Below are 25,782 nucleotides of genomic sequence, written 5' to 3' on the forward strand. Positions count from 1 at the left end.
CAAAGAAGAGATCCACGCATCCCATTTCATTTCATGTCTCTTTTAATATCCTTTGTTATTTAGAGTCAGTTGGTGATCAAAAAGGTCAAAATAAACATTAATTCTAATAACACATTGAACGGATGGGGTAAAAACAACTGGAACTTCTCTCTCGTTAACGTACGATGCGCTCATTCAGTCGCAAACACTTGCTCGCGAAGCTGCAGGACCTCTTAGAGACAGTCCCCTTTTAGCACTTGTTATTCATATCAATGTAAATCTGCATATAAACAAACATGTTACAAAATGTAGTAATGTTGAAGGTGTAATAAATCTGCAAATACATAAATATTTAAAATGCACAATCATACATAATTAAATATTTTCAGAAAACACTAAATAAAGAATTAAACAAATAGGCTCATGCAGGATCTATGGAAGGGTCTGGTACAATGTTTTCTTTTTCATAGTAGTTTTAATATATTATAGAAATTATAATTTATGTGCTACTATAATTATTGTTATAAGTGTAATTCTATATTCATTATTAGGTTCCAACCTCGTGAATATTTTAAAACATCTGTATGAAATTTAACTAGAAGCAACAGCTTGTTTCATTTTAAAAATGCAATGTCATGACATCATATGAATTGATAGAATGTGAAATTTGTTTATTGTAAAAAAGCTAAAATCTGATTAAAATTATAGTGAAATTTAAAATAAAACATACAATCCCATAAACTATATTGTGTAAAGTCATATTAATACTTATATATATATATATATATAGTTGAAGTCAGAAGTTTACATTAACCTTAGCCAAATACATTTAAACTCCGTTTTTCACAACTCCTGACATTTAATTGTAGAAAACATTCCCTGTCTGAGGTTCGTTAGAATCACTACTTTATTTTAAGAATGTGAAATGTCACAATAATAGTAGAGAGCATGATTTAATAAAGCTTTTATTTCTTTCATCACATTCCCAGTGGGTCAGAAGTTTAAATACACTGTTAATATTTGGTAGCATTGCCTTTAAATCGTTTAACTTGGGTCAGGCCTTCCACAAGCTTCTCACAATAATCTGCAGGAATTTTAAGCCATTCCTCCAGACAGAACTGGTGTAACCGAGTCAGGTTTGTAGGCCTCCTTGCTCGCTCAGCTTTTTCAGTTCTGCACACACATTTTCTATCGGACTGAGGTCAGGGCTTTGTGATGGCCACTCAAATACCTTGACTTTGTTGTCCTTAAGCCATTTGGCCACAACTTTGGAGGTATGCTTGGGGTCATTGTCCATTTGGAAGACCCATTTGTGACTGAGCTTTAACTTCCTGGCTGATGTCTTGAGATGTTGCTTCAATATATCCACAATTTTCCTTCCTCATGATGCCATCTATTCTGTGAAGTGCACCAGTCCCTCCTGCAGCAAAGCACCCCCACAACATGATGCTGCCACCCCCAGGCTTCATGGTTGGGATGGTGTTCTTCGGCTTGCAAGCATCACCCTTTTTCCTCCAAACATAACAATGGTAATTATGGCCAAACAGTTAAATTTTTGTTTCATCAGAACAGAGGACATTTCTCCAAAAAGTAAGATCTTTGTGCCCATGTGCACTTGCAAACTGTAGTCTGGCTTTTTAATGTCAGTTTTGGAGAAAAGGCTTCTTCCTTGCTGAGCAGCCTTTCAGGTCATGTTGATATAAGACTTGTTTTACTGTGGATATAGATACGTCTACCTGTTTCCTCCAGCATCTTCACATGGTCCTTTGCTGATATTCTGGGATTGATTTGCACTTTTCGCACCAAACTACGTTCATCTCTAGGAGACAGAATGGGTCTCCTTCCTGAGCGGTATGATGGCTGCATGGTCTCATGGTGTTTATACTTGTGTACTATTGTTTATACAGATGAACGTGGTACCTTCAGGCATTTTGAAATTGCTCCCAAGGATGAACCAGATTTGTGGAGGTCCACAATTTTTTTCTGAGGTCTTGGCTGATTTCTTTTGATTTTTCCCATGATGTCAACCAAAGAGGCACTGAGTTTGAAGGTAGGCCTTAAAATACGTACACTGTTACACCTCCAATTAGCCTATCAGAAGCTAATTGGCTAATTGCCTAAAGGCTTGACATCATTTTCTAGAATTTTCCAAGCTGCTTAAAGGCACAGTTAACTTAGTGTATGTAAACTTCTGACCCACTGGAATTGTGATATAGTCAATTAAAAGTGAAACTTGTCTGTAAACAATTGTTGGAAAAATTACTCGTCAAGCACAAAGTAGATGTCCTAAATGACTTGCTAACTCTAGAGTTTGCTAATATGAAATCTGTGGAATGGTTAAAAAATTAGTTTTAATGACTTCAACCTAAGTGTACGTACACTTCTGACTTCAACTCATATATATATCTATATATATATATCTCTCTCTATCTATCTCAGCCACAACATTAAAACCACCTGCCTAATATTGTGTAGGTCCCCCCCATGCCGCCAAAACCGCGCCAACCCACATCTCAGAATGCTATTCTTCTCACCACAGTTGTACAGAGCGGTTATCTGAGTTACCATAGACTTTGTCAGCTCGAACCAGTCTGGCCATTCTCTGTTGCCCTCTCTCATCATCAAGGCATTTGCAGAACTGACCCTCACTGGATGTTTTTTTGTTTTTGGCTACATTCGGAGTAAATTCTAGAGACCGCTGTGTGCGAAAATCCCAGGAGATCAGCTGTTACAGAAATACTCAAACCAGCCCATCTGGCACCAACAATGCATGCGATTATCTGATCAGCCAATCGTGTGGCAGCAGTGCAGTGCATAAAATCATTCAGATACGGGTCAGGAGCTTCAGTTAATGTTCACATCAACCATCAGAATGGGGAAATGTGATCAATGATTTGGACCGTGGGATGATTGTTGGTGCCAGATGGGCTGGTTTGAGTATTTATGTAACTGCTGATCTCCAGGGATTTTCACAAAAAAAAAAAAAAAAAAGTCTCTAGAATTTACTCAGAATGGTGCCAAAAACAAAAAACATCTAGTGAAAATGTTCTCTGGACTGAAATGCCTTGAGGTCAAAAAGAGAATGGCCAGATTGGTTCAAACTGACAAAGTCCACGGTAACTCATATAACCGCTCTGTATAATTGTGAAGAACAGCATGCTATTCTGAGGTGTAGGTTGGCACCGTTTCGGCGGCACGAGGGGGACCTACACAATATTAGGCAGGTTGTTTTAATGTTGTATTCTAATAATTCATTAATGTTAGCGACTGTATCTATGGATATCTGATATTTGCAACCCTCTTTGCTATGCACTAATTATCCAGTGTCACTGACTGAATGATTTTACTACGAGTGCCATGAAACCTCATTGTGTGCATGTGAGTTACGTTTGACAGTGCTCTAGAGTTTGTTAGAACAATAAATGTTAAGACTGAGCAGAATATTTAAACTGGTTGCATAAAGTATTTGGCAAAGACAAATACTCTGTATATGCTACTTTAAAACGCTACTACCATTTCTATGACGGTAGTATTTTTTTTATGTATTTGCGTGCAATCGTGTGTTTTGTTGTGCAGCATTTGACTGGCCAACATCAACTACATATAAATTATGTAAATAAGTCACTTCAGACTAAGTCACAGGACCTTTTAGATGATAAAAAAAAAAAAAAAAACTGGAAATGTGATTGATTTAATACCGAGAGAATCAAGTTTGAAGTAGTTCTCAATGGCCAATTCACAATAAACATTTTATGATTTACGGCTATTAAGGCAATGCTTAACATAGTAAACCAAAAATCGCATTATTTTCTTTATAAAGACACACTCTATAACGCAGCAGAAACACAGATAGTGTGAAAGCCTTGCGCATGCCTGCTGTTGCAGTTACGCTGCAGCGCTGCTTGAACGTGGAGTGTGAAACAGGCCTGAGCTTTTGATTCCAACGCACCTTTAAGTTGAAGAAAAAAGTGCCAGCTTAGAGGCCCTTTGAAAAAATAAATATTGTTCCAACAACACCTGCATTGGATTTGGGAGAACCAACTTTACACTTTATTGAAAATGTACATGTATTACTTCAAATGTGAATGGCATTGAACACAGCCATAGAAAGATCAGAACAACTTACAATATTCACCAGTATAACACAAGTAACATGACAAGATATAGAGTAGTAGGAAAGGAGATAACATATTGGTAGCACTAAGCCAGTGCTGACTTTGTGAGCTGTTTTACTATTAAACCTATTAAGAATACAAAATAAAAATGGGAAGAAAAAAAATCTTGCCACAATAGGGATGTCTTCACGCTAAAATTGCAAGAAAATTCTTTAAACTTAAATACATAAATTCTGACTCCAGAGCCGAGCTTCTGGAATTCCGCATACAAACTCTGCTTTTAAAGTGCCAGATCAGAAGCGTGGCTTCTTGGCAGGTCCATCAAATTCCTCACGGACCCTGCCAAATCCTGGGTTTCCAGCACCCATGCCCCTTGGGCCACCTTGTGGGAAACGCTCATTGCGCTACATGGACCATTCAGTTATGTAACAGTGTGTGTGGAAAAATAGCAACAGGTGCAATAAGTTCCATGAGTTCACATTTTAAGTATTATAAAAGTGGGATCCAAGGAAAACAATCGACGAAACAGTTCCAACACGCAGATCCATGGGTGCCACAGGTGACATAGGAAAAGGAAGAGAGGGTAATGTATTCATTAGTCAAATCCCATTACATTGCATTCCAATAGCGTAGTTATGAAAAATACTACAGTACACAGATACGGACCATATTTGCATGAGAGATTTAGAAGTAGAAACGATTAAGGCTAAGATGCTCCAAAGTTCCGATTATGTCAGTGAGGTTGGGTTTGTATTAGGGGTGTAACGGTTCAAATTTCTCACGGTTCTGTTTGTATCATGGTAAAAGGGTCACGGTTTCAGGACTGGCTCAATACTTGCCATGTTCAGAAAAAATACTACTGCTAAATCCAAAATTAGAATACTCAATTTGGAAACAAACTCATGTTTGCCTTCACAAAAAAAAACAACTTCTTAATCCATGGTAATCCAGCAGTCATGGTTACTACAACAGTACAATAATTAACCATGGTTAATTTGTCGTTTATGTCCTTTACTAAAAAACAAATTCCTAAATCAACATATTAACGTAACTGCATTATTATGCTATATGCATTAAAGTGCATTTTAAACTCAACTCAACAAATTCAACATTCGGAAGCTGTGTGTCACAATAACACAACCAAGCACTTTGTTTTATGTCTGTCCAAATTAACACTGAGCGCCTGCTTAAAAACGGAAAACGTGTGCTTTTCTGGGGTCACCTGTGCACCTATACCAGAGTGATGTCGCCGTTTACAGCACTCGCGTTGAGTAATATCTGCAAACAGTGTTTCTTTTGTTGTTTTTTTTTTACCATTGTCGTTGTAAATGACTGCAAATCAAAAATGTTGCCAGACAGGAAACTTGAATGACGCAGAGGGCTTCGCTCTCTGTGGCCTATCTTCTCGGCTTGCTATTTTCAACTACACACCAACGGGTGCAGAACTGCGATTTCATTAACTGATTTAACATACTAACAGTTAATTGGACAGCTACTGTCTGTAGAAAGTTGACCCAAATGAGACACAGGCGGAGTATATCCATCTGCAGAGCCATACAGGTGCTTTAGTGGGAGGTTGTAACTGTGCCTGCCAATTTGATGCAGTGTTTTCTTCACCAAACTGTATGTTCCAGATGCATCAGCAACCACAGTGCAAATGATTGCCGAACCGTGGGTGGAGAATTGTCTGGTTGTTTTTTTTTTTTGGTTTTTTTATATATAAACCAAGAACCGTTGCACCCCTAGTTTGTATTTTACTGCTTGGACAAAAAAAAAAAAAAAAACCTCTGAGCCATCTGGGAGAATACCAACCCTCTAAATTATGAGCACAAAATGTTTCTAAACCGTAAGAATTATTCTATAGCATATTCTTTTCTTGAAATCAATTTCAATGCATTTAAAGTAGAAACTTTCCAATGAAGAATCGAAAGATCTCAATAAGTGACTATAAAAATGTTATTTAATTTTTAGTTTGTTCATTTGAAATTGGCACATTGCAAAATTGGTTTCTTCACTTCAATAAAAATATCCTCCTCGGCTGACTATATTTGCATAACACATGCTTATTTAGATAGCATGTATGGTTTTCTAATATATTTTTATATGGCTTTCATCTGACATGTAGGCAAAGGCACTTGTCAAAACATGCAGCCATTATGCAGATCACTTGGATCAGATGGAATGACTGCATATGAGAAAAATGGTCCAGACTGAGCTAGAAAAAATGCATACTTCTGTTTACATGTTTCATCAATATGTTAATCTAAAGGATTCATAAAGGCTGAAACTATCTAGATTGAAAACATCACAAGTGATGCAGTGGATAATGTGTGTTTTCTATTTTCCAGATTATAATTATTTGAAAACTGTTAGATGAAAGCATACTGTTGTTAATGTTAATTAACATTTAAGCATTGCTATAACACAATCATTAGCATTCTGTAATATGAATTGGCACCATATGAACTTACTACAAGCCTAAATCTTTCTGTAAAAACTGTTAATCATTTAAAGTCAACATGGAGCATTCACAACCCATTTTACTTCCATAATGTGACATTTAAGAAACAAACAATGTTCAAGAGGAAAAAGCTTAAGCCAGGACTTCAGGAACTGATTGAATCTTGAAGGTAAAGACTCAATATCAGAATGGAAACAGACTAGAATGAGAGTGTGGAGGACTACTCCCATCCTAAGAAACCACAGCTGTTGGAACTTGGAGGCCTTGATGATGTTATTACACTGATGAACAATACATTTTCTTTGGAATAACATGCATTAATAAATCATGCACAATAAGACCAGGAACTTGTATTAAGTAACTAAATAGGGTTGATTTGATTTCATGTTGCCTAGAAGAGGTTTTAGTTTTTTCAAGATTCTTAAGCAATTCAAATTTTTCTAGGGATATCAAGATACCATTTTTTGGAGAATGAGTATGAGTACCGATACTTCCTTTTCAGTACTTGCCGATACGGACACCATTTTTTTATGTTACAGTAAAAAATAAAATAAATCCACAAAAATAATAACTGTAAATAAAATCAACTTTATTAACTGTTTCAGCTATTGTAATTCAATATATAAAGGCTGTCTAAGAATTGTTTTGCATATTTAAGGGGAAGATTCTTTTTCATGACAAGAAGCATCTCTATAAGTTAACATGTATGGCCATATAATATCTATATTTTTTACAATTTCTTTTTTATTATTATTTCTTTCACAATTTTCACATTTAACAGTTTAATTCAATGTTATCATTAAAGGGTGTCTGAACAAATTAATTCAATAAAACATTCATTAAATGAAAACAGAACAATCATCAGTAATTTTCACCATACCATCGCATTATTTTATTATAATGTATATGAAGTGTTTTTATACAGATAAAATACAACTGTCAAATAAAGTGCTGCACAATAGCGCATCACAGATGTGAGATATTGCTTAATATAATACAATTATTCTTTTATTATTACAGTAAATAGTACATAACTGTAGTGATACGTTTGTCATATTATTGTATATTTAAACTGAAAACTTATTTTGACGGAACTCTGATTTTGACGATTAACCCAGCAATGCTGCTTCATGATCTGGTGACTAAGAGTGAATTTAAACTGCTAAAGGCAGCGATTTAATCAACTAACTGCATGTGCACACAGATTAAATATTTATTTCGTTAAATTGCAGCCTTTGCCATTTAATAATAACACTAGGACATATCGTGGATTTAATTTGTGCACTATAAGCTTATGCAATGGCATTCATACATCAGATAGTATCAGCTTTTGGTACAGGAGCCTTTTTACGAGTACTTGAGCCCAGTATCGGACCAGATTCCGATACCAGTATCGGTAAAGGGACATCCTTTGTCCTCATGCAGACAAAATGCTCAACTTACAAGATGGTCGCACACCAGACGAGAAATGGCACACCAGACGAGAAATGGCACACCGCGGTAGGACAAGGCACAGGTACTGCGCACAGAATGAATCAGTGTGGCACATAAGCCTAAAGGTTAGTGGCCGACCAATATGGATTTTTTATCGTCCGATGCCAATGCTGATTTCCAGAGAGCAGGGTGGCCAACAGGCTGATACAATGCCAATATATCACACAATTTAATATAGTAAAACAATTTCTAAAAAAAAAAAACCTACTATTGTATTTTTAAATGGTAGATAGCAATTTCATCAAATTTTTTTAATTTATTTGCACATTAATAAACTGTTACTATATTAGGAAAGGAGGAAATAACATTACACACAGTAGTCCAGCAACCATGGATGGCATGTCCAGGTTAGCAATAGCATTTTCTCAAAAATACTGAAACTAATTGTACATACAGTGCATAGTGCATAAGACATTTACTTATAGCTAGGGATGTGCGAGACTAGTCAACTAAATGGTTCTGGTACTGATACATTTACGTTTGGCTTTATTTTTTATAAAATCATATTAATGTATTATTTACTTTTTAAATAGAATTAATAAAATATTATATATATATATATATATATATATATATATATATATATATATATATATATATATATATATAAAAAGGATATCTGGAGCAGATACAAAGTTTCATTTCACCTCATGCTGCACGTGCTTCTTCCCTCTCTCACTCGCGGCGTGCGCAGTAAAATTTCCTCTCGCTAGACAAGCAAACTCAGCATAGTAGTTATGAAATCACTTCAGTGGTGGTGCGGGAATTGGATTTCCAAACGTTTGAAAGTCCTTCTGTGCATGCTTGTCCGTTATTTTTCTGCTGTGCAGGCTTTTTCAAGTGCAGGATAGCTGCCTCAGGTGAGTCAAGTCCAGTCTTTCACCAGACCATGTCGACGTGTTAATTTTGCTCATCAAAAAATTTATGCTTTTAAGTAGCCTAGAAAATTACGGTATGCCATTTTTTAAAATCTGCTGATTAGGGATGAAGGCTATATTCAATGAGGTGCCGACTGCTTAACGGTTTAAACTATCTTTTATTCTTTGTGCACGTCATGTTTAGAATACATCAAGTTTATTGTAGGCTACATCACATGCCGAACAGCTGTCATATTAGATAAATGTCTAATGCACGACTGCACGATCTGACAACTTTTCAGCACATTTGTTTTCTCTCTCTCTCGTAGATTTGGCTTAGCCTACCTGTTAATTATTTTCAACAATGTCCTGACTCTTTTATTATGTTAAGCAACTTTAACTTGGTGAATTATGTTTAGAACGGGCCGGGTTGCCCTATTGGTCCAGCACTATCCATTCAATGGTTTTCAATAAATATGCCTGTTAATTATTCGCTAACGTTGATTCAGTGAATGTGCGTCATGTTCTATATTCAAATGTACAATGATCATAATGCAGGTGAGCATGCTGCAGATAAATGCCCCTTTCAGTGGAATTTATTGTCCGATTTGGAATAGTTTAAGTATTTTAAATGGTTCGCATAAACCATTGCGGATCCAGCACGAGCAGCAATCTCCTGACAGTTTAATATGCCTGGATCGCCTGCTTAGATTGTCACGGAGTGACCGTCATGATTTGTGAATGAGAGGAACTTCTGATCCTGATCTTAAAGTTTTGATTGAAGCACGTATTCTATCAGCCAGAGAGGAAAATATCAGATGAGCGCTCGACGGGAAGAAAACGCTGGATTTTCATTTACATGTCTGTCGCTTAACATGCAAGCAGGCGATTTCTGGCACCCTCAAGAAACAAATGGGCAAAACGGAAACATGTATTGTCCGATGCCGATAATTAAAGTCAGAATATCAGATGATTTATCGCCATCTGCGATATATCGGTTGACCACTACTAAAAATGGCCGTCCAAAAACAGTGATTTGATCACCGGAGACAAAGTTTACATCCAAAGGTTTTTGTATTTCAAGAAAGACTAGTGACGATGAGTTTGCAGGAAGAGAGAGAGAGAAAAAAAAAAAAGTGATGCAGCTGTCCAAATTTAAAGGGGCTTTATGTTTGGCCTGAATAAAACATAATAATTTTCCACCCTCATTCTGACCTTCTGCAAGAAATGCTATTTGGTGCTGCTTCTCCTTTAAGACTTGACAGTAAACGCCCACTGTTATGATTGGCTTTCTGCTCTTGACTGACCTGCTCTTTAATTGCCATCTCACTGCACACCGCTGATGGGTGGGGCTACGGAAGTAATAAAGTAGGCGTTCACGTTTTGTTGGGGAGGTGGTCAGATGCAAATGTATACCACTGTAACATCACAATGTGGAGGAAGTAGGGAGGGAGTTGTTTTGGTAGCTTTGTTTTAACAAATGCCCTTTTTGCAGTGAAGAGGAAGTTTGGAGTTCTGAAACTTAGTGTGTTTTTATAGTACAATGGAAAATTTGATCTCATGACCCCTTTAAAGATTAGAAAGGGTGCCATTTATTGTGCAAATCCCCTATATATAGCCTAGGCTTTATTCAAGCTGTCAAACCACAAATAATTTTACTGAAAAATACACATTTCTGTTGCAATGACTTCCAATTTCAGGGGTATAGCTTTTATTTTGGATCATGCTTTTATTTTGATGTGTATTTTTGATGGAAGCTACATATCTCTGGATAAACAGTGTGCTACATGGCCCAGTGTGATTAAGCACAAATGCTGTGAATTAAACATAACTATACATATGGTTGCATGTGCTGTGTGCTTCAAGGTGGATCAGTGCTCTGCTTTGTCATCTAATACAATGTGAATTATTTTCAATGTCTGTGTAGTTTCCAGTTTCAGTGGTGAGCTTCACACATTCAATTCAAGCACGCAGCTCATGCAGACCAAGACTGCAGCCTTTACCGGTTTTAATAATCACACTAGGACATATCACAATTTTAATTTGATTAATTGTGCATTCAATGAAAAAGGAGTAACAGAGCGCATGGCAGTTGTGTCAATCAGACAGCACAAAATTGAGTCGGTGTTCGGTACTACCGAAACACTGGTCTCATTACATTTTTATTTTAGTATCGAAGAACTGGTACTGTTGACATCACTAGTCCCTGACGGTGTACGTACGTTCAAATAAAACAATATCTTCGAATTTTAGGACGCTGCATGTTATCCGCCCGACACATCTGGTGTGCGACCCTTTTAAAAGATTCATAATCCACTTCAATGCAGTATATAATATTTGTTTTTTCTAAATATTTGAGTTCCAGAAGTCGGTTCCTCTTTAAAGTTTGAAATATTATGGAAGATCGCTATTAGAGAAATGCCCATAAAAGAGGTTTCACTTATAGAGTCTAAATGTTAAATACCCATTTATAAAATGTACAGATCTTTCATTCCAAGTTGTCAGAGATGGATAACACAAATCCCATATTGTAAGCATAGACCCTAGTAAAACTGACTGTAATTCTGGCATCAAAGGACAAGCTAACAAAATAATGTATGGAGAAAAGCACACTGAAATTCCAACGATTTGGAAAGCATAGGCCTTACTGCTGAGATTACATTTTCACTGCACCTTACGCCCACCATTGGTTCAGATCAAATCAAATTCACTGGTCTGTAATATAATTTCTGGAACTGGATTAAACAATGTAAGTGTACCCACTACAATTAATAAAGGTTGTACTTTGAGACATTAAACATGCTTTAAAACTTTGTAATATTTCAAAAATCACCTAAATGCACCAAATAAGACACAAACCGTATTTCTTGATTATGAGAAAATGTGTGCCATACAGTATGTTACAGTGCATGGACTAAGAAAAACTGCCAATCATTCCTGTTTATGGCAAATACGGAACAAGCCCAACTCAATTCTCACCATCCAAAAATCAGCAAAATTAAAGTATGGATACCAACCAACAGCAGCTTCTCAAAAGCTCAGCCACGTAATCTTCACTGCAAGTTTTTTTCACGTTCATTTTGTGATCAAGTTGCTTTGAAGTCAATCTGTACTAAAAGCCCCTAGTCTCTCTCTCAAAAAAAAAAAAAAAAAAAACAAAAAAAAAAAAAAAAAGTGACCGACAAGAGTCTTAATGCATGGAAACAGCATTTCCATGTGGGCACCATTAAAGCATTTGCATGACTTGAGGAGTTTTGCAACAGTAATGTGACAATGTAGTTCACAACAAAAACAAGCAAAGCATTCCATAAGGTACTGTTTTAGGATTGTGCCAATAGACGATGATCTTGGCGATCGACGATGGTCAGAGTGATCGCCAATAGCTGATACCTTTGACGATGTCAAAACAATATTTGGCTCGTTTTCCCATTAATGTATTAAATTATTATTATTAGGCTATTATTATTTTCAAATTAATTTTATAAATAATTTGCCCATAGACACACAGACACGCGCTTGAAGAAACACTATTATATTATAAAGAACAGATGACAGAAAAGCTGTCTATGCACATATATGTCACGCTGTTTGTACGGAGGCGTGCAGTCTCGTGGAACACACACGTAAAAGGTTCTCACTCTATGTTTCTGTCTTCTGAATTTTTTTGTTGCAAGAACAGTATTGTCTATGAGTGCTGCAAATGACCTCAGACATCTCAGGAGGTGCTTTGAGTTCAGTTTGCTTAATTTCCACAGAGCAGTTCATTGTGGCCACAACTCTGCAGCCTACATCTGTGATTAAAACAAAATACAAAAACACGTTCACCTCAAACCATGATTTAAGTGATTATCATCATACTTATTATTTTTACATTTATAATTGTTTTTGTCTTCATTTGTGTAAGTAATTTTCCACCTGCATGTTTAGACAGATACTTGCTTGACTGTAAATGGACAGGTGGTTACTTGTATATCTATTTTTTTTTTTTGATCACTTCGTTATTTTAATTGCTTTTACGTTTAGTTTGGAGTGCAATTTGAATTTACAAACGTATTTGATATAAGTTTTTTTTTTTTTTTTTTATAAATTTAATTTTCAATGCAAAATCACTTAAGCAACCCGGCAGTTGCCGATGTAATTAGATGTTGCGAGGTGTCTTGCTTTATTGTGTAGGCTTAACCCTTACTCTGCTTAATGAAAATTACCTCATAGTACAATCTAACCAGTGTTAATACCGGTGTTCGGCAGTTTGAACGTGAATACCCCCCCCCAAGATCATATCGGGTATTGGCAATCTAACAGGCTGACGACAGGACGATCTGACTATGGAGATGATCGCCCAACCCTACATTGTTTTTCCACTTATTAGGAACAGTCCAGGGTTTGTCTTTAAAAAAAAAAAAAAAAAAAAAATCACATTGCTTAGGCTACTCAAACAGTGTTATTTTTGCCTTTCTGTATTTGCAATTTAGAAAGGACTTACAAATAAGCGCTGTAAGCAAACAGTTGCATAAAACTTCTTTGGCCTTAGTACAGACAGACTTACAAAGAAACATGAGAAGAAAAGTGGGGGGAGCCGAGCTTGAGTGCTTACATCGACTTCCGCCACAAGGTGGTGGCAATACAGTCATATCATCCAGCGAACAAAACACGCCGTCAACTGACATGTCGCCAAGTAATCCACACCTAACTTCAACCCAGATTTTTTAAGCTACGAATGGCCACAGATCTCATGAACCACCACAGCTCAACCGACAAATTAACACTCACACAATACACATACACACTCTCTCTTGTAACTCAGGGATACATTACCATTTCGTTGGGCGTCATGCCCCCAGATGTTGATCCCCCCAATCCCTGATGTGTATCGAAATTCATCCCTGACAATGGGAACTTCTGGCCAGGTGACCCAAAAGGCATATCTGTTTATTTTTTTAACAGATTACAGATTAGTATGATGAACAGGATACAGTAAAGGAAGCACTCAGCAGAATTTCAAAGCCACAGAGGAACATTAACTATGATTCAGGAAAAAGAAAAAAAAAAAAATCATCCATATACCATATACCTTTCTGAATTCAAACCAACAGACCACAGCACATCATTTTCTGAACTTCCAGATCTAAAATGCATCTTACCTGCCAATCCCATGCCTCCACCAGAATTCATTCTCATCTCCCTGTCCCTCTGTAGATAGGAAAAAAAAATTCATTTAAGAGCTTTATTTTTAAGGATTCCATCAACGTGGTATTTGAATGTTAAAAGTATTCTGAAACACATTATTTACATTATCCATGAAATTGCCCATTCTGTATGACTCCTCACGCTTGCGCCTCATCTGTTCCTCCATCTCCCTCTGGCGCATCATCTCCTCCTCTCTACTACGGCGTTCCTCCTCTTGCCTTTGGGTGAAAATCAGTCAGTAATTGCGAAAGTTTAACCAAGGACAAAACTTATCAACTGTACAAACTAGGAATGCACAGATGTGAAACTTCTTGGTTGACACAGATTTTAACAAAAAACTATATGCTGATAGGGGCCTGGGTAGCTCAGTGGTAAAAGATGCTGGCTACCACCCCTGGAGTTCACTAGTTCGAATCCCAGGGTGTTCTGAGTGACTCCAGCCAGGTCTCCTAAGCTACCAAATTGGCCCGGTTGCTAGGGAGGGTAGTCACATGGGATAATCTCCTCGTGGTCGCTATAATGTGGTTCATTCTCAGTGGGGCGCGTGAAGTTTAATTAAAGGTGAAGTCATTTTAATCCAATACACTGTCAAATTCCACAAATATATCTTCACGGTCCACTAGCTGTCCATTCTGCGTGTGCACTGAAGAAAATGGGTATGATCAGGCAAAGGCTGGGAGCCACGTAAATATCAGACAGGCTTTCCAAGGGTGGACAGACCTGCGAGAGCTGAAAGGCCTGAAGACGGATGCAGAGGTTGCTCTGTTTCTGCTCGATAGGTAGATAACATTAGTTTTGCTGTTTCAGAAGATGTGCTGTTGTTGATGTTAGCTATAGTAGCAGGAGAGTTGTGAGTGTTGCTGTCTGGTGCTGGTGTGCTAGCTCTGGGAAACCATCTCGTCCTCTCTGCATGTTATCTTCGCAACAGCAATTGTAGCAACAATTTGCTAACCAACTACCTAACTAATGTTATATACATTACTTGCTGTGTTGTTGTTTGCTCTATATCATGGTATTTGTCTGTACAACGTTTGCATATGTTTTTGCCACAATGGCACAGTGCTAGCACAGTGGAATTATTTGGGGGGTGGAGCTTACGAAGATGCACTGAAGGGAGGGGTGTGTTTGTTTGGCTGTTGAGTTCAAATATCAACAGTCTTTCGAACTTTCTAAACCATTTAATTTGTGTAGTGCATGCAGTGCAAAAAGGAACGCAACACCCGTTTTTTTGTCAGCACGTCCAGTGTAGACAGCATCATTGATTATGAGTTTCTATTGCTTTTGGTGCAATGTGAAGGTTACCTCAGGAAATATGCATCTCTGTGCTTTTTAACTATGCTGTATACAAAGTCTGAGTAAAACAGTATGCCTGTTGTATTCTATTCATTCATTCATTAACATTAGCGACTGTCTATCTGTGGCTATTTCATTACCTTACCCTCTTTGCTGTGCATTCATTATCCAGTTCCCTGACAGTATGAAACGTCACTTCTGAACAGTTGCGTATGACAGCGGTCTAGAGTTTGTTAGAACAGTAATATGATTTGACAGATTATTTTAACTGGTTGCATAAAGTACTTTTTAAAGGCAAAACATTCTGAATTGGCCACATTAAAACACTTTTACCGGCACTATGACTGATGTTTTCATCCGTTTGAGTGCAAGCAAATGTGTTTTGGGGTGCGTGCATCAGAGGTCAATAGTGGGTTTTGCCGATACCGATAATTAAGGTGGGAAAACAGACCGATAGCCGATTAATCGCCCGATAGTTTTTTAAATGTATAATATGAATGAAAACTTTCCACTCAAATTTAAAATAGTGCTGAACTTTCATGCCGATAAATTTCTCCCACACAGGTACTTTCTTCAAAGCCTTTGCAATGTGAAATTTATGAAAATATTAAATATTACAGTTCAAATGTGTATGTTGTTTAACAGTATCATAAAACACTGCCTTACAAAGCCAAATTGCGACTGTATGCTTCATCACTACAGACAATATTTGTTATATTGTTTTATTGTCATATTAAATTATGTACAAGGAGAGAGAAAAGGGGATAGAAATAAATTCAACTGAAGTCATTTTTTTTTTTTTTTTTTTTTTAAAGGTAATTATATAAATGGCATTGTTTATAGTATATATGCCCTCACAAAAACACATTGTATTATATAACCCTCTAGGGTTGGGAATCGTAAGGCATTTTACAATTCCGGTTCCTTAACGGTTCCAATAATTCTTTTAGTACATTTTTTTTTTTAAGAATTATTTAGAAATGAGAAATGCAGGAATGGAAGTCAGCTGGAGCGCCCTCATTTCAGGAGTGGTGCTCGGAGACAGGGAGGGTGGCGGCTTTTGAAGAAGGGTCATTTTGAAGACTGGGGAAACTGGACTCATTTGTGGGGAAATGGGGCGGATATCTGGCATTTCTGGAGGGCTCACAGGGGAGGGGCAGTGGAGAGAGGTGTAGTTGTCAATATGTGTGATTATTATAAGATCTTTTTATTTTGTGTGCGTCTATAATCATGTATGAACACTGGGATGTTGTTGGGGGCCAGGGTGGGGGTTAATTGTTGATTCTGTGTATATGTTTTGTTTTTCTGGGTTTTATATGTGAATCAAATTGTTAATCAGAAAAAAACAAATGAGAAATGCAATTCTTATTGCTTTACTACCCTCTGCTGTCTGTTACCAAATAATGAGATCATTTCAGATATGTACAGAGCAGATATAACATCAGAAATAAATGTAATACAGTTCTTGTAAAAGGTATGTTTGCAGAATTTTTAAAGACATAAATACAATCCAATAATAGATCCTTACTCTATTTTAAATAAAGAAATCTAAACCAACATGAAATGTGATGTCATATTTCATAAATTTATTATTTTATAAAATTCCACTTATTACAACAAAACTCATGTATCTTTAATTATACATTGTCATATAACAACCAGTCAGTAACTGCACCATTTAATTTATAGAAACAGTAACAGTTCCAGAAACAGTTTAGACTGTTTTGTAGCCTAATGTTGTACTTCAGGCTTGTGAGACTTCAACAGTTCTTATTTAATTTCGAGTTGGATATTCAGAACTTGCGCATCGGTATAAGATTATTTGTATACCGGAAGTGCTGTATGTTTTATGCTGTTGATTCAAAAGAACCAGCTCCTTTGAATAATTACACTGCTCAAAAAAACAAGGGAACACATAATCACAGTATAACAAGTAAATTAAACTTCAGGGATATCAATCTGTCCAGTTAGGAAGCCTAAGTGATTGTGAATCAATGTCACCTGTTTTGGTGCAAATGAAAGTGACAACAGGTGCACCGGAGAGGCAAAAGCAAGACAACCCCCAAAAAGGGAATGGTTTTGCAAGTGGCAGCCACAGACAATTAACTGCTCTCTTCTTATCCTTCCTGACTGATTTTTCTCTAGTTTTGCATTTTGCTAGTGTCCTTGTCACTACTGGTAGCATGAGGCGGTACCTGCAGCCCATTCAGGTTGCACAGATAGTCCAGCTCCTCCAGGATGGCACATCCATATGTGCCATCGCAAGAAGGTTTGATGTGTCTCCCAGTACAGTCTCGAGCATGGAGAAGATAAAGAAATGGGCCATTACACAAGGAGTGCTGGACAGGGCCGTAGAAGGGCATCAACCCAGCAGCAGGACCGTTATCTGCTCCTTTGTGCGAGGAGGAACAAGAGGAGCACTGCCAGAGCCCAACAAAATGACCTCCAGAGGGCTACTAGTGTGCATGTTTCTGACCAAACTGTCAGAAACAGACTCCATGAGGGTGGCATGAGGTCCCGACGTCCTCTAGTGGGACCTGTGCTCACAGCCCAGCACCGTGCAGCTCGACTGCCATTCGCCAGAGAACACCAGAATTGGCAGGTCTGCCACTGGCGCACCGTTCTCTTCACAGATGAGAGCAGGTTCACACGGAGCACATGACAGACGTGAAAGAGAAGAAGCCGTGGTGAACGTTATGCTGCCTGCAACATCATCCAGCATGACCGGCTTTGCGGTTGGTCAGTGATGGGCTGGGGAGGCATACCCTTGGAGGGTCACACAGACCTCCACATGCTAGCCAACGGTACCCCGACTGCTGTTAGGTACTGGGATTACATTCTCAGACCCGTCGTCACACCTTAAGCTGGTGCAGTGGGCCCTGGGTTCCTCCTGGTGCAGGACAATGCCCGGCCTCATGTGGCCAGAAGGCATTGATACCATTGACTGGCCCTCACGTTCCCCAGACCTGAATCCAATTGAGAACCTTTGGGATGTTATGTATCGGTGCATCCGACGCCACCAAGTAGCGCCAAAGACTGTCCAGGAGCTCACTGATGCCCTGATCCAGGTCTGGGAGGAGATCCCCCAGGACACCATCCGCCGTCTCATTAGGAGCATACCCAGGCGTTGTCGGGAGTGCATACAGGCATGTGGGGGCCATACACACTACTGAGTCACATTATGAGTTGCCGTGATGAAATTCACACAAGTTGGAACACCCTGTGATTTCAATAGTTTACTTTGCTTTTCAGTGTGAGTTTGAATCCAGTCCTAAATCGGCTGGTGATTTTGGTTTCCACTGACCGTTGTTACGTCATTTTGGTCTCAACGCACAACGTACAGTAAAGATTTTGATCCTCAATATATTTCGTTCATCGAGATCCGATGTGTGATTTAAATGTTCCCTTAAATCTAACTGTACCGGAAGTGCATATGTTTCATGCTGTAAAAAGAGCCAGCTTGAGACTCATTCGACTGGGAAATAAATACACAGGTAGAACTGTGTGTTTTTACACTGTAGGGACAGTAGAAGGCAGCACTGCTGCAGAGATGTGCTGCTGGACGGTATTTGAGGACAGTGTTCCAGCCACATCGGCGGAAAATTGCACGCTTGAGAACCGTTAACGGAACCGAAAGTCACGAAGATCATACGATTCCGGTATTTTTTAAAGAATGGAACAGGTTCTGAACAAGAACCGGCTCTTGGTTCCCAACCCTAGTGCCCTCTCATGAATATCAAGTTTATGTCATAAATATAGAACGTTTGGACAAAAGTTTCTTTTGTCAGAACTGAGAAAAATTTGGAAAACTTCAGTCAAAAGAAATATAGTCGATTAGTTATAAACATTATCAAATCACCTTTAATTGTCTTAAATGACTGATTTATTGTACCATAACTATAATAATAATAATGTGTATTGTTTACTATACATACCTTGATTTTTCTCTCTATATGTTTTAAACCTTCCGTAGCATGTCTCTATAAATAGCCTAGTCACGTTGCACAACAAACTCCACGTGAGTCAGTAATTGAATTTTATTTAAACTCTAGAGGGCGGCGTTATATAGTACAACTAGGAGTTCAGACTGTGAAACTCTCCAGCCACGGAAAAATGAATCTAAAAATAATGATCGGAGTTGATCTTTTCAGTTAGCCGATAGCTAAAAAACTATCGGCCCCGATTAATCGGTAAAACTGATATTGGTCAATCTCTAGCGTGCGTCTGAAAAGCTGAAATCTATACATAATTTATACATAATTGAAGTCGCAGGACCTTTCAGAATATGAAAAATAAATAAATAAATAAAATGACTTATATTCCGGAAAATACAGCAAATATTACATATTTTAGGACTGCCAACTCTTCTACATTTTTTGGCTATAATTATTTCTGGACTGTACATTGAAGTCACAGAGTTTAAAAAAAAAGTGTTGTCATAATTATAAATAAACCATTGGTTTTTCATATTGCCGTTTTTAAGCTTACAACCGATGGTTTTAATTTGATCAATAATTGGCCGATAAACATCGTCAGCCGATAGATTGGTGCATCCCTAGTACACACCAGAGAAGGTTTTCCAGCACCAAGGAGCACAACAATCAGACATACCTGAGCTGCATCTCTTTACGTTTCTGCATCTCCTGACTATGCAACTCTTCCATCCGCCGGAGTTCCTCTTGACGTCTAAGAAGATCTATTGAAACAAATATTCATTCATTACATAAATTTACAATAATTACTACAATCTACAAAGACAAACAATAATACACTGACTAATTTAAGACATAATACATACCCTGTCTAAGCAAATTTGCTTGATGCTCATGATAGGCATCGTCCATTTCTGTCTCCAGCTTCTCACGGGCCTCATGAATGTTCTTTTCCACTTGCTGCCGCTGCTGTTTCTCCATCTCATCAAGGGACTTCCACTGCTGGGAGTATTCAAACTCGAAGGTGCCAGGACGGGCAAACCGAGGAGGCTGCTCTCGCTCCCTGAGGTCAAATCATAAGATATTAGCAAATGTCTAACACCACGTTAAAGCAGTAGCAGGGAAAAAAATCCTTAAAAAAAAACCTCCACTCATTTAAGAATTAAGGCCAAAGTGTGCTTTGGATTTGCACCAATGCTTGGCTTACGCATACAGGACGCATTACATAAATTTCATCATCAAGATTGCTCAAGGGCTGTACATGTGCGGCCTGATTTTTTGGCCAGATTAGACTGCTTCAAAATACATGGATCAAGATTACTTCTTTGCTGTCTTTGGGCAATTTTGAGCTTCAAATTTTTGGTCACCATTAACTTGCATTGTGAACCTACAGAGCTGAAATATTCTTCTAAAGATTTTTGTTTTTGTTCTGTAGAAGTCATACACATCTGGGATGGCATAAGGGTGAGTAAAAGATGAGAATTTTCATTTTGGGTGAACTATTCCTTTAAACTGTGGCAAACCTGCAAATCTAGGCAGATGTAGTGCAGTAAACATCATTGTTTACTGCGAAAACTTACTTCTGATAATTGGGGTTCTTCTGCGCAAGCTTCTCTGGCAAACCATCGTCAGTATCGTACTGTTCTAACAATTCAACAACAACCGGCCGGGGTGACCTAAAAAAAAAGTGGCATAAATAAACATTCTACAAATCTATCCATTAAAACAAATTATAACATTACATAAAAAAGAAAGGCATCTTACGATGTAAGAAGGAAAACTCCATCATTACAACGATCAATAGCCTTTCGTGCAGCGGGTCTTGAAGAAAACTCAACAATGCCTTTCCCCGTTGAGCGCCCGCGGTCATCAACGATCACGACAGCTCTTTCCACCAATCCAAACTGGGAGAAGGCCTCTTCCAGAAGCTCGTTGGAGACAAAGGGAGAGAGGTTGCGCACAGACAGCGCAGCAGAGTGAGTGGCAAAGCGAACTCTGAGTGGTCTGCCTTTCATTGGAATATCATCCAGCTCAGCTTTTGCAATCTCAGCCAAGGCACGAGATTCCTGAAGACAAAAAAGATTGAATTGGTTTAACATACACAAACATTCACAAGAACGTTTACTCGAGTGAAGTGAGCTTTAATCTTACCAGTCTGATGAAGCCAAAACCTTTGCCATGATTGATGAAAATCTCACTGGGTTCCCCATACTTCGCAAACAGTTTCCTGAATTCAGTTTCAGTGATGTCATTAGGCAGGTTCCCAATAAACAGACGGCAACGTTGAGTGTAGGTCTTCTCTCCAGGTTTGCGCAGCAAAGAAAGAGTTGCTTTAAATTCCTAAAATGTAAGTAAGTTACACATAAGTTTTACCATCATATCCTTCAAACGTTACACTGAAGGATTAGTTCACCCAAAAAATAAAAAAATATTATAATTTCCTCACCCTCATGCCATCCCAGATGTGTATGATGACTTCTGCTGAACACAAGCAAAGATATTTAGAAGAATATCTCAGTTCTGTAGGCCCATACACTGCAAGCGAATGGTGGCCAAACATTTTAAACTCCAAAAAGCCCATAAATGCAGCATTAAAGTAATCCATAAAACTCTAGTTAAATCCATTTCTTCAGAAGTGATATGAGAGGTGTGGGTGAGATCCAGATCATTATTTTTACTATAAATTCTTCTCCCTGCCCAAAAGGTGGTGGTATGGAGGAAGAATACAAATCGCCAAAAACAAAAGAAAAATGTGTATGTAAAAGTGGACATTTATAGTAAAAGGACTTAGCTATTTATCTCCCACACCTATCATATCGCTTCTGAAGGTATGGATTAAACCACTGGAATCATATTGATTACTTTTAAGCTGCATTTGTATGCTTTTGGAGCTTCAAAGTTCAGACCAGCAATCACTTACATTGTATGGTGCTACAGAGCTGAGATCTTCTAAAAATCTTCGTTTGTGTTCTGCATAAGAAAGAAAGTCATAAACATTTGGGATTGCATGAGGGTGAGTAATTGATTAATTTTCCTTTTTGGGTGAACAACACCTTTAAGAGGACCTGATCCATAAAACCGACACAAAACTAAATCTCAGTGACAAATTGCAAATTATTAACAAACATTACTAATGGGCTTCAAAAAGCCAACTTTACATTACCTACTGACGCAAAAAGACGTTACAACCACAACACAAAAATGACCTACATTTGAAAGCGACAAGGCCAAGCTAAACCATTGAAATATCAACAAAAGTCACAAAAAACACAGCTGCTTAAGTCACATTATGGCTACAGAAACGTCTAAATAATTCCCAGACAACTTTAATACATATTTAAAAGGAGAGAGACACCAAAAGGGAGCAGTGCTATGAATCCCCCTTTTGTTTAAGCGTTTCCAAAATGGCGGATCTGTCTCAGCAACCAGGTGTTACCGAACTACTATTTGCCCTCAAATTCCACATTTTCTCATTAAAATGACTCCCCACTTAATTCGAAGATAATTTACCTGCGTCTGAGAGACGTCTACTTTCTCTGGGGTATGTTGTTGCGGTGTCTGCTCCGACTCTTTCTTAGAAGGGAAAGGCGATTTCTGACCATTCCCCATCCCACCTTTGAGTTGATACTTATCGGGCTGGCTCTGTGGGGAACCGAGGTCTGGGCTCTTCATGGCGGAAGTATTTTGTGGCTGCGGAGACTGGATCTTCGGCAGAGTGGCGATGGCAGTCTGCGGTGCCGTCGGGCCTTTATTGGCGATGGCAGTCTGCGGTGCCGTCGGGCCTTTATTGGCGATAGCAGTCTGCAGTGCCGTCGGACCTTTATTGGCGATGGCAGTCTGCGGTGCCGTCGGCCCTTTATTGGCGATGGCAGTCTGCGGTGCCGTCGGACCTTTGTTGGTGATTGCAGTCTGCGGTGTCGTCGGACCTTTGTTGACGATTGCAGTCTGCGGTGCCGTCGGACCTTTGTTGACGATTGCAGTCTGCGGTGCCGTCGGGCCTTTGTTGTTGCCCTGTTGAGCAAGACCAGGGCCTTGCGCTTGAGGTGACTGAATCACAGGCTTATTCTGGGCGGATTCCTGAGGTTTCTGTGGCGTAGAGACCTGACTCGGTAGGTTCCCCCGATTCGGCTGGTTTCCCAGATTCGCCTTAAATCCGCCGCCCATCTGGGGCCCTCGGTTCTGATAAGGTTGCGGGCCTTGATTCCGAAAGTTGTTGTTTCCCATTCCGCCGCGCATCCCAACTCCTCCGCGGCCACGATACTGGAATCCTCCGTGGTTACGGTACCGGTCGCGAGACATTGTTACTCACAAGCTGGATGGAAAAACTGTAAAGAATATTTCGCGAGTAATGTATTAGATTAAAACGTAGAATATTCGAGAAGAACCGATTGATACCGTATAACAACCTGTAACATACACTGTCGACGTCGGCTTTGTAAAATGGCCGTAGGACGCGCAGTGGGAAGATGAGTGAAATGGGAGGGGCTGATGAGCTCACGAGCCTCCTCCCAAAACCAAATCCAACCGGTTACTGGCGCGCTCTAGTGGCGATCGTGAGTTTTGTCATAATGAAAGTTTCCAGAGAAGAGGGTTTCAAACTGGGACATAAACAATACAGGCAGACATCTCTATAATATACAGAATCATGTTGGTATGGCAAGGAGGCTGGGCAGGAACCAAAGGGAAGAGGCAGTCATTACCCGTCTCAGGACTGGACATACTGGACTTAATTAGACACTTCATAAAATAGGTAAACACCCAACTGGCAGATGTGCACACTGTGGTCACCCTGAATCTGTTCAGCATGTGCTGCTGGAAATCTAGGGGATATTAGGAGGAAAGGAAAGATCTAATATTAGTATTTAAAAAATAAGCTAAATGTCATTATAGGAAACCTCTTGGGAGAGGCATCTTGGGGAATATACAGTTACCTAATTGAGTATCTGAAGGAAACAGGGCTAATAGAAAGATTAGCCCCCCCAACTCCACTCTCTTTTCCTGCTAATCTACTGTTCCACACTCCAGACCGGTAGGTGGCGGTAATCCACCTGCAAGCTGGTTTGCCAACCGCCAATCAAACCAAAGACGAGAGTTGATTTAATGATGTTTGGATATGTTTTCATAGCCATGTGTTCTTGTGTCTTGTCTATAGTGTCAGGATCCCGTCACTTGGTGTATATAGTTTTATGACTGGATCCTGACACTTCTGTCTGTCGTGTGTGTGTGGCTTTGTTTGATTTTTTTTCATTACCACATGCTCTTCTGCCTTGAGTGAAACCCAGGAGGTCAGGAATTGGCTGGTTTTTGATGTTGATTTAATTCCGAGAGTAAAAGGTAACAATTTTTAGAATTTACTTTGATGAAACAATTAAATAGTTATTAAAATGGAACCTGTTGTGCGGGTACTTATCAGTTTGGACAGTGCACTCTTTATGTAATTTGTAATGTAAAAGTTGTGACAGTATGTAAAATGTTCATAAAAACAAAAAGGAATAATTTGTAAATTCTGTTCACCCTCTACTATATTGAAAGCACTACAACAACACATGATTTGATGTTTTACCTTCCCTTTATTTAAATAAAATATACACTCATTTCAGTTTGAAGCAGGCTTAAAAAATGTTGGGACAGTTGAGTGTTTACCATTATGTAAAATCACAATTTCTTCTACTAATACGTATTAAGCGTTTGGGCACTGAAGACACAAGGTTAAGTTTAGAAAGCAGAATTTTCCCCCATTCATCCATTATGCAGGTGTTCAGCTGCGATATTGTATGGGGGCTTCTTTGCCATGTTGTGCGCTTCATAATGCGCCAAACATTCTCAATTGGGGACAGGTCAGGATTCACCAGTCTAGCAATCGTGAAGACCAGTCTAGCACCCTTTTCATTACTGTCCCAACTTTTTCAGAATCGGGGTTGAAGTACATTTAGTTTCACCAAATTGAAAGATATTTTTATGTGCTTTTGAAATTTGACAGTTGCGATGACCAACCTCTCACCCCTCATTCATCTCCTTTTGTGTGAGTATAATGATTATTATTGAGGGGGGGGGGGGGGTGTATTTTAAAATGAATATTTTGTGCTGTATAGGCATTTTTTGTAACAGAAAACCTAGGTAGCCCTGGGCCTACTGACAGCTAACTTTTTGTTTTTCATCAAAACAGACAACTGAACATATTCAATAAATCTGGTTTCATTATTCAACTGAAAAACATGGCATTTATTCAAGTGACAGTTTTCAATAAAAGCTTTTACAGTAACATATTATAAATTCACTGCTACAGTACAATTGTCAACTCCTTTATGTTAAGTTGCTTTTCCTCCACATTAAGTCTCTTTTGACAAAAGCATCTTCTAAATGATAAAATAAAGTTAGTAATGTAAAAAGGAAAGCTAATAATCATATGGGATAGTTGTCATGTTAATTTGAGGGAGGACCCAAAAGCAGAGGGGATTTCAACA

General features: G+C 38.6%; 1 protein-coding gene across 21 annotated transcripts in view; it reads right to left on the reverse strand.

Moving 5' to 3' along the window:
* The window catches only part of LOC127421477 (splicing factor, proline- and glutamine-rich-like), a 49,831-nt gene extending 26,052 nt beyond the window's left edge, over positions 1 to 23,779 (reverse strand). For 3 of the 21 annotated variants that reach the window (XR_007894000.1, XR_007893999.1, XR_007893998.1), the window contains exons 1-9: positions 22,829 to 23,779; positions 21,470 to 21,658; positions 21,083 to 21,384; positions 20,899 to 20,994; positions 20,185 to 20,381; positions 19,998 to 20,082; positions 14,197 to 14,311; positions 14,048 to 14,096; positions 13,722 to 13,831 (exon numbers count right to left, since the gene is read on the reverse strand). Coding sequence is in view for 18 of the 21 variants with exons in the window: in XM_051664542.1 (XP_051520502.1) it covers positions 4,388 to 4,498; positions 13,722 to 13,831; positions 14,048 to 14,096; positions 14,197 to 14,311; positions 19,998 to 20,082; positions 20,185 to 20,381; positions 20,899 to 20,994; positions 21,083 to 21,384; positions 21,470 to 21,658; positions 22,829 to 23,617 (2,043 nt within the window). In the remaining 3 variants the exon portion in view is untranslated. Of the gene's footprint in view, positions 1 to 4,001; positions 4,499 to 13,721; positions 13,832 to 14,047; positions 14,097 to 14,196; positions 14,312 to 19,997; positions 20,083 to 20,184; positions 20,382 to 20,898; positions 20,995 to 21,082; positions 21,385 to 21,469; positions 21,659 to 22,828 lie in introns of those variants that run through there. The other 18 variants (XM_051664554.1, XM_051664549.1, XM_051664548.1 and 15 more) reach the window with 18 other exon arrangements.
* Between the last annotated feature and the right edge of the window lie 2,003 nt (positions 23,780 to 25,782).

Source organism: Myxocyprinus asiaticus, chromosome 30, assembly GCF_019703515.2.
Source record: "Myxocyprinus asiaticus isolate MX2 ecotype Aquarium Trade chromosome 30, UBuf_Myxa_2, whole genome shotgun sequence".
Taxonomy (NCBI): Eukaryota; Metazoa; Chordata; class Actinopteri; order Cypriniformes; family Catostomidae; genus Myxocyprinus; species Myxocyprinus asiaticus.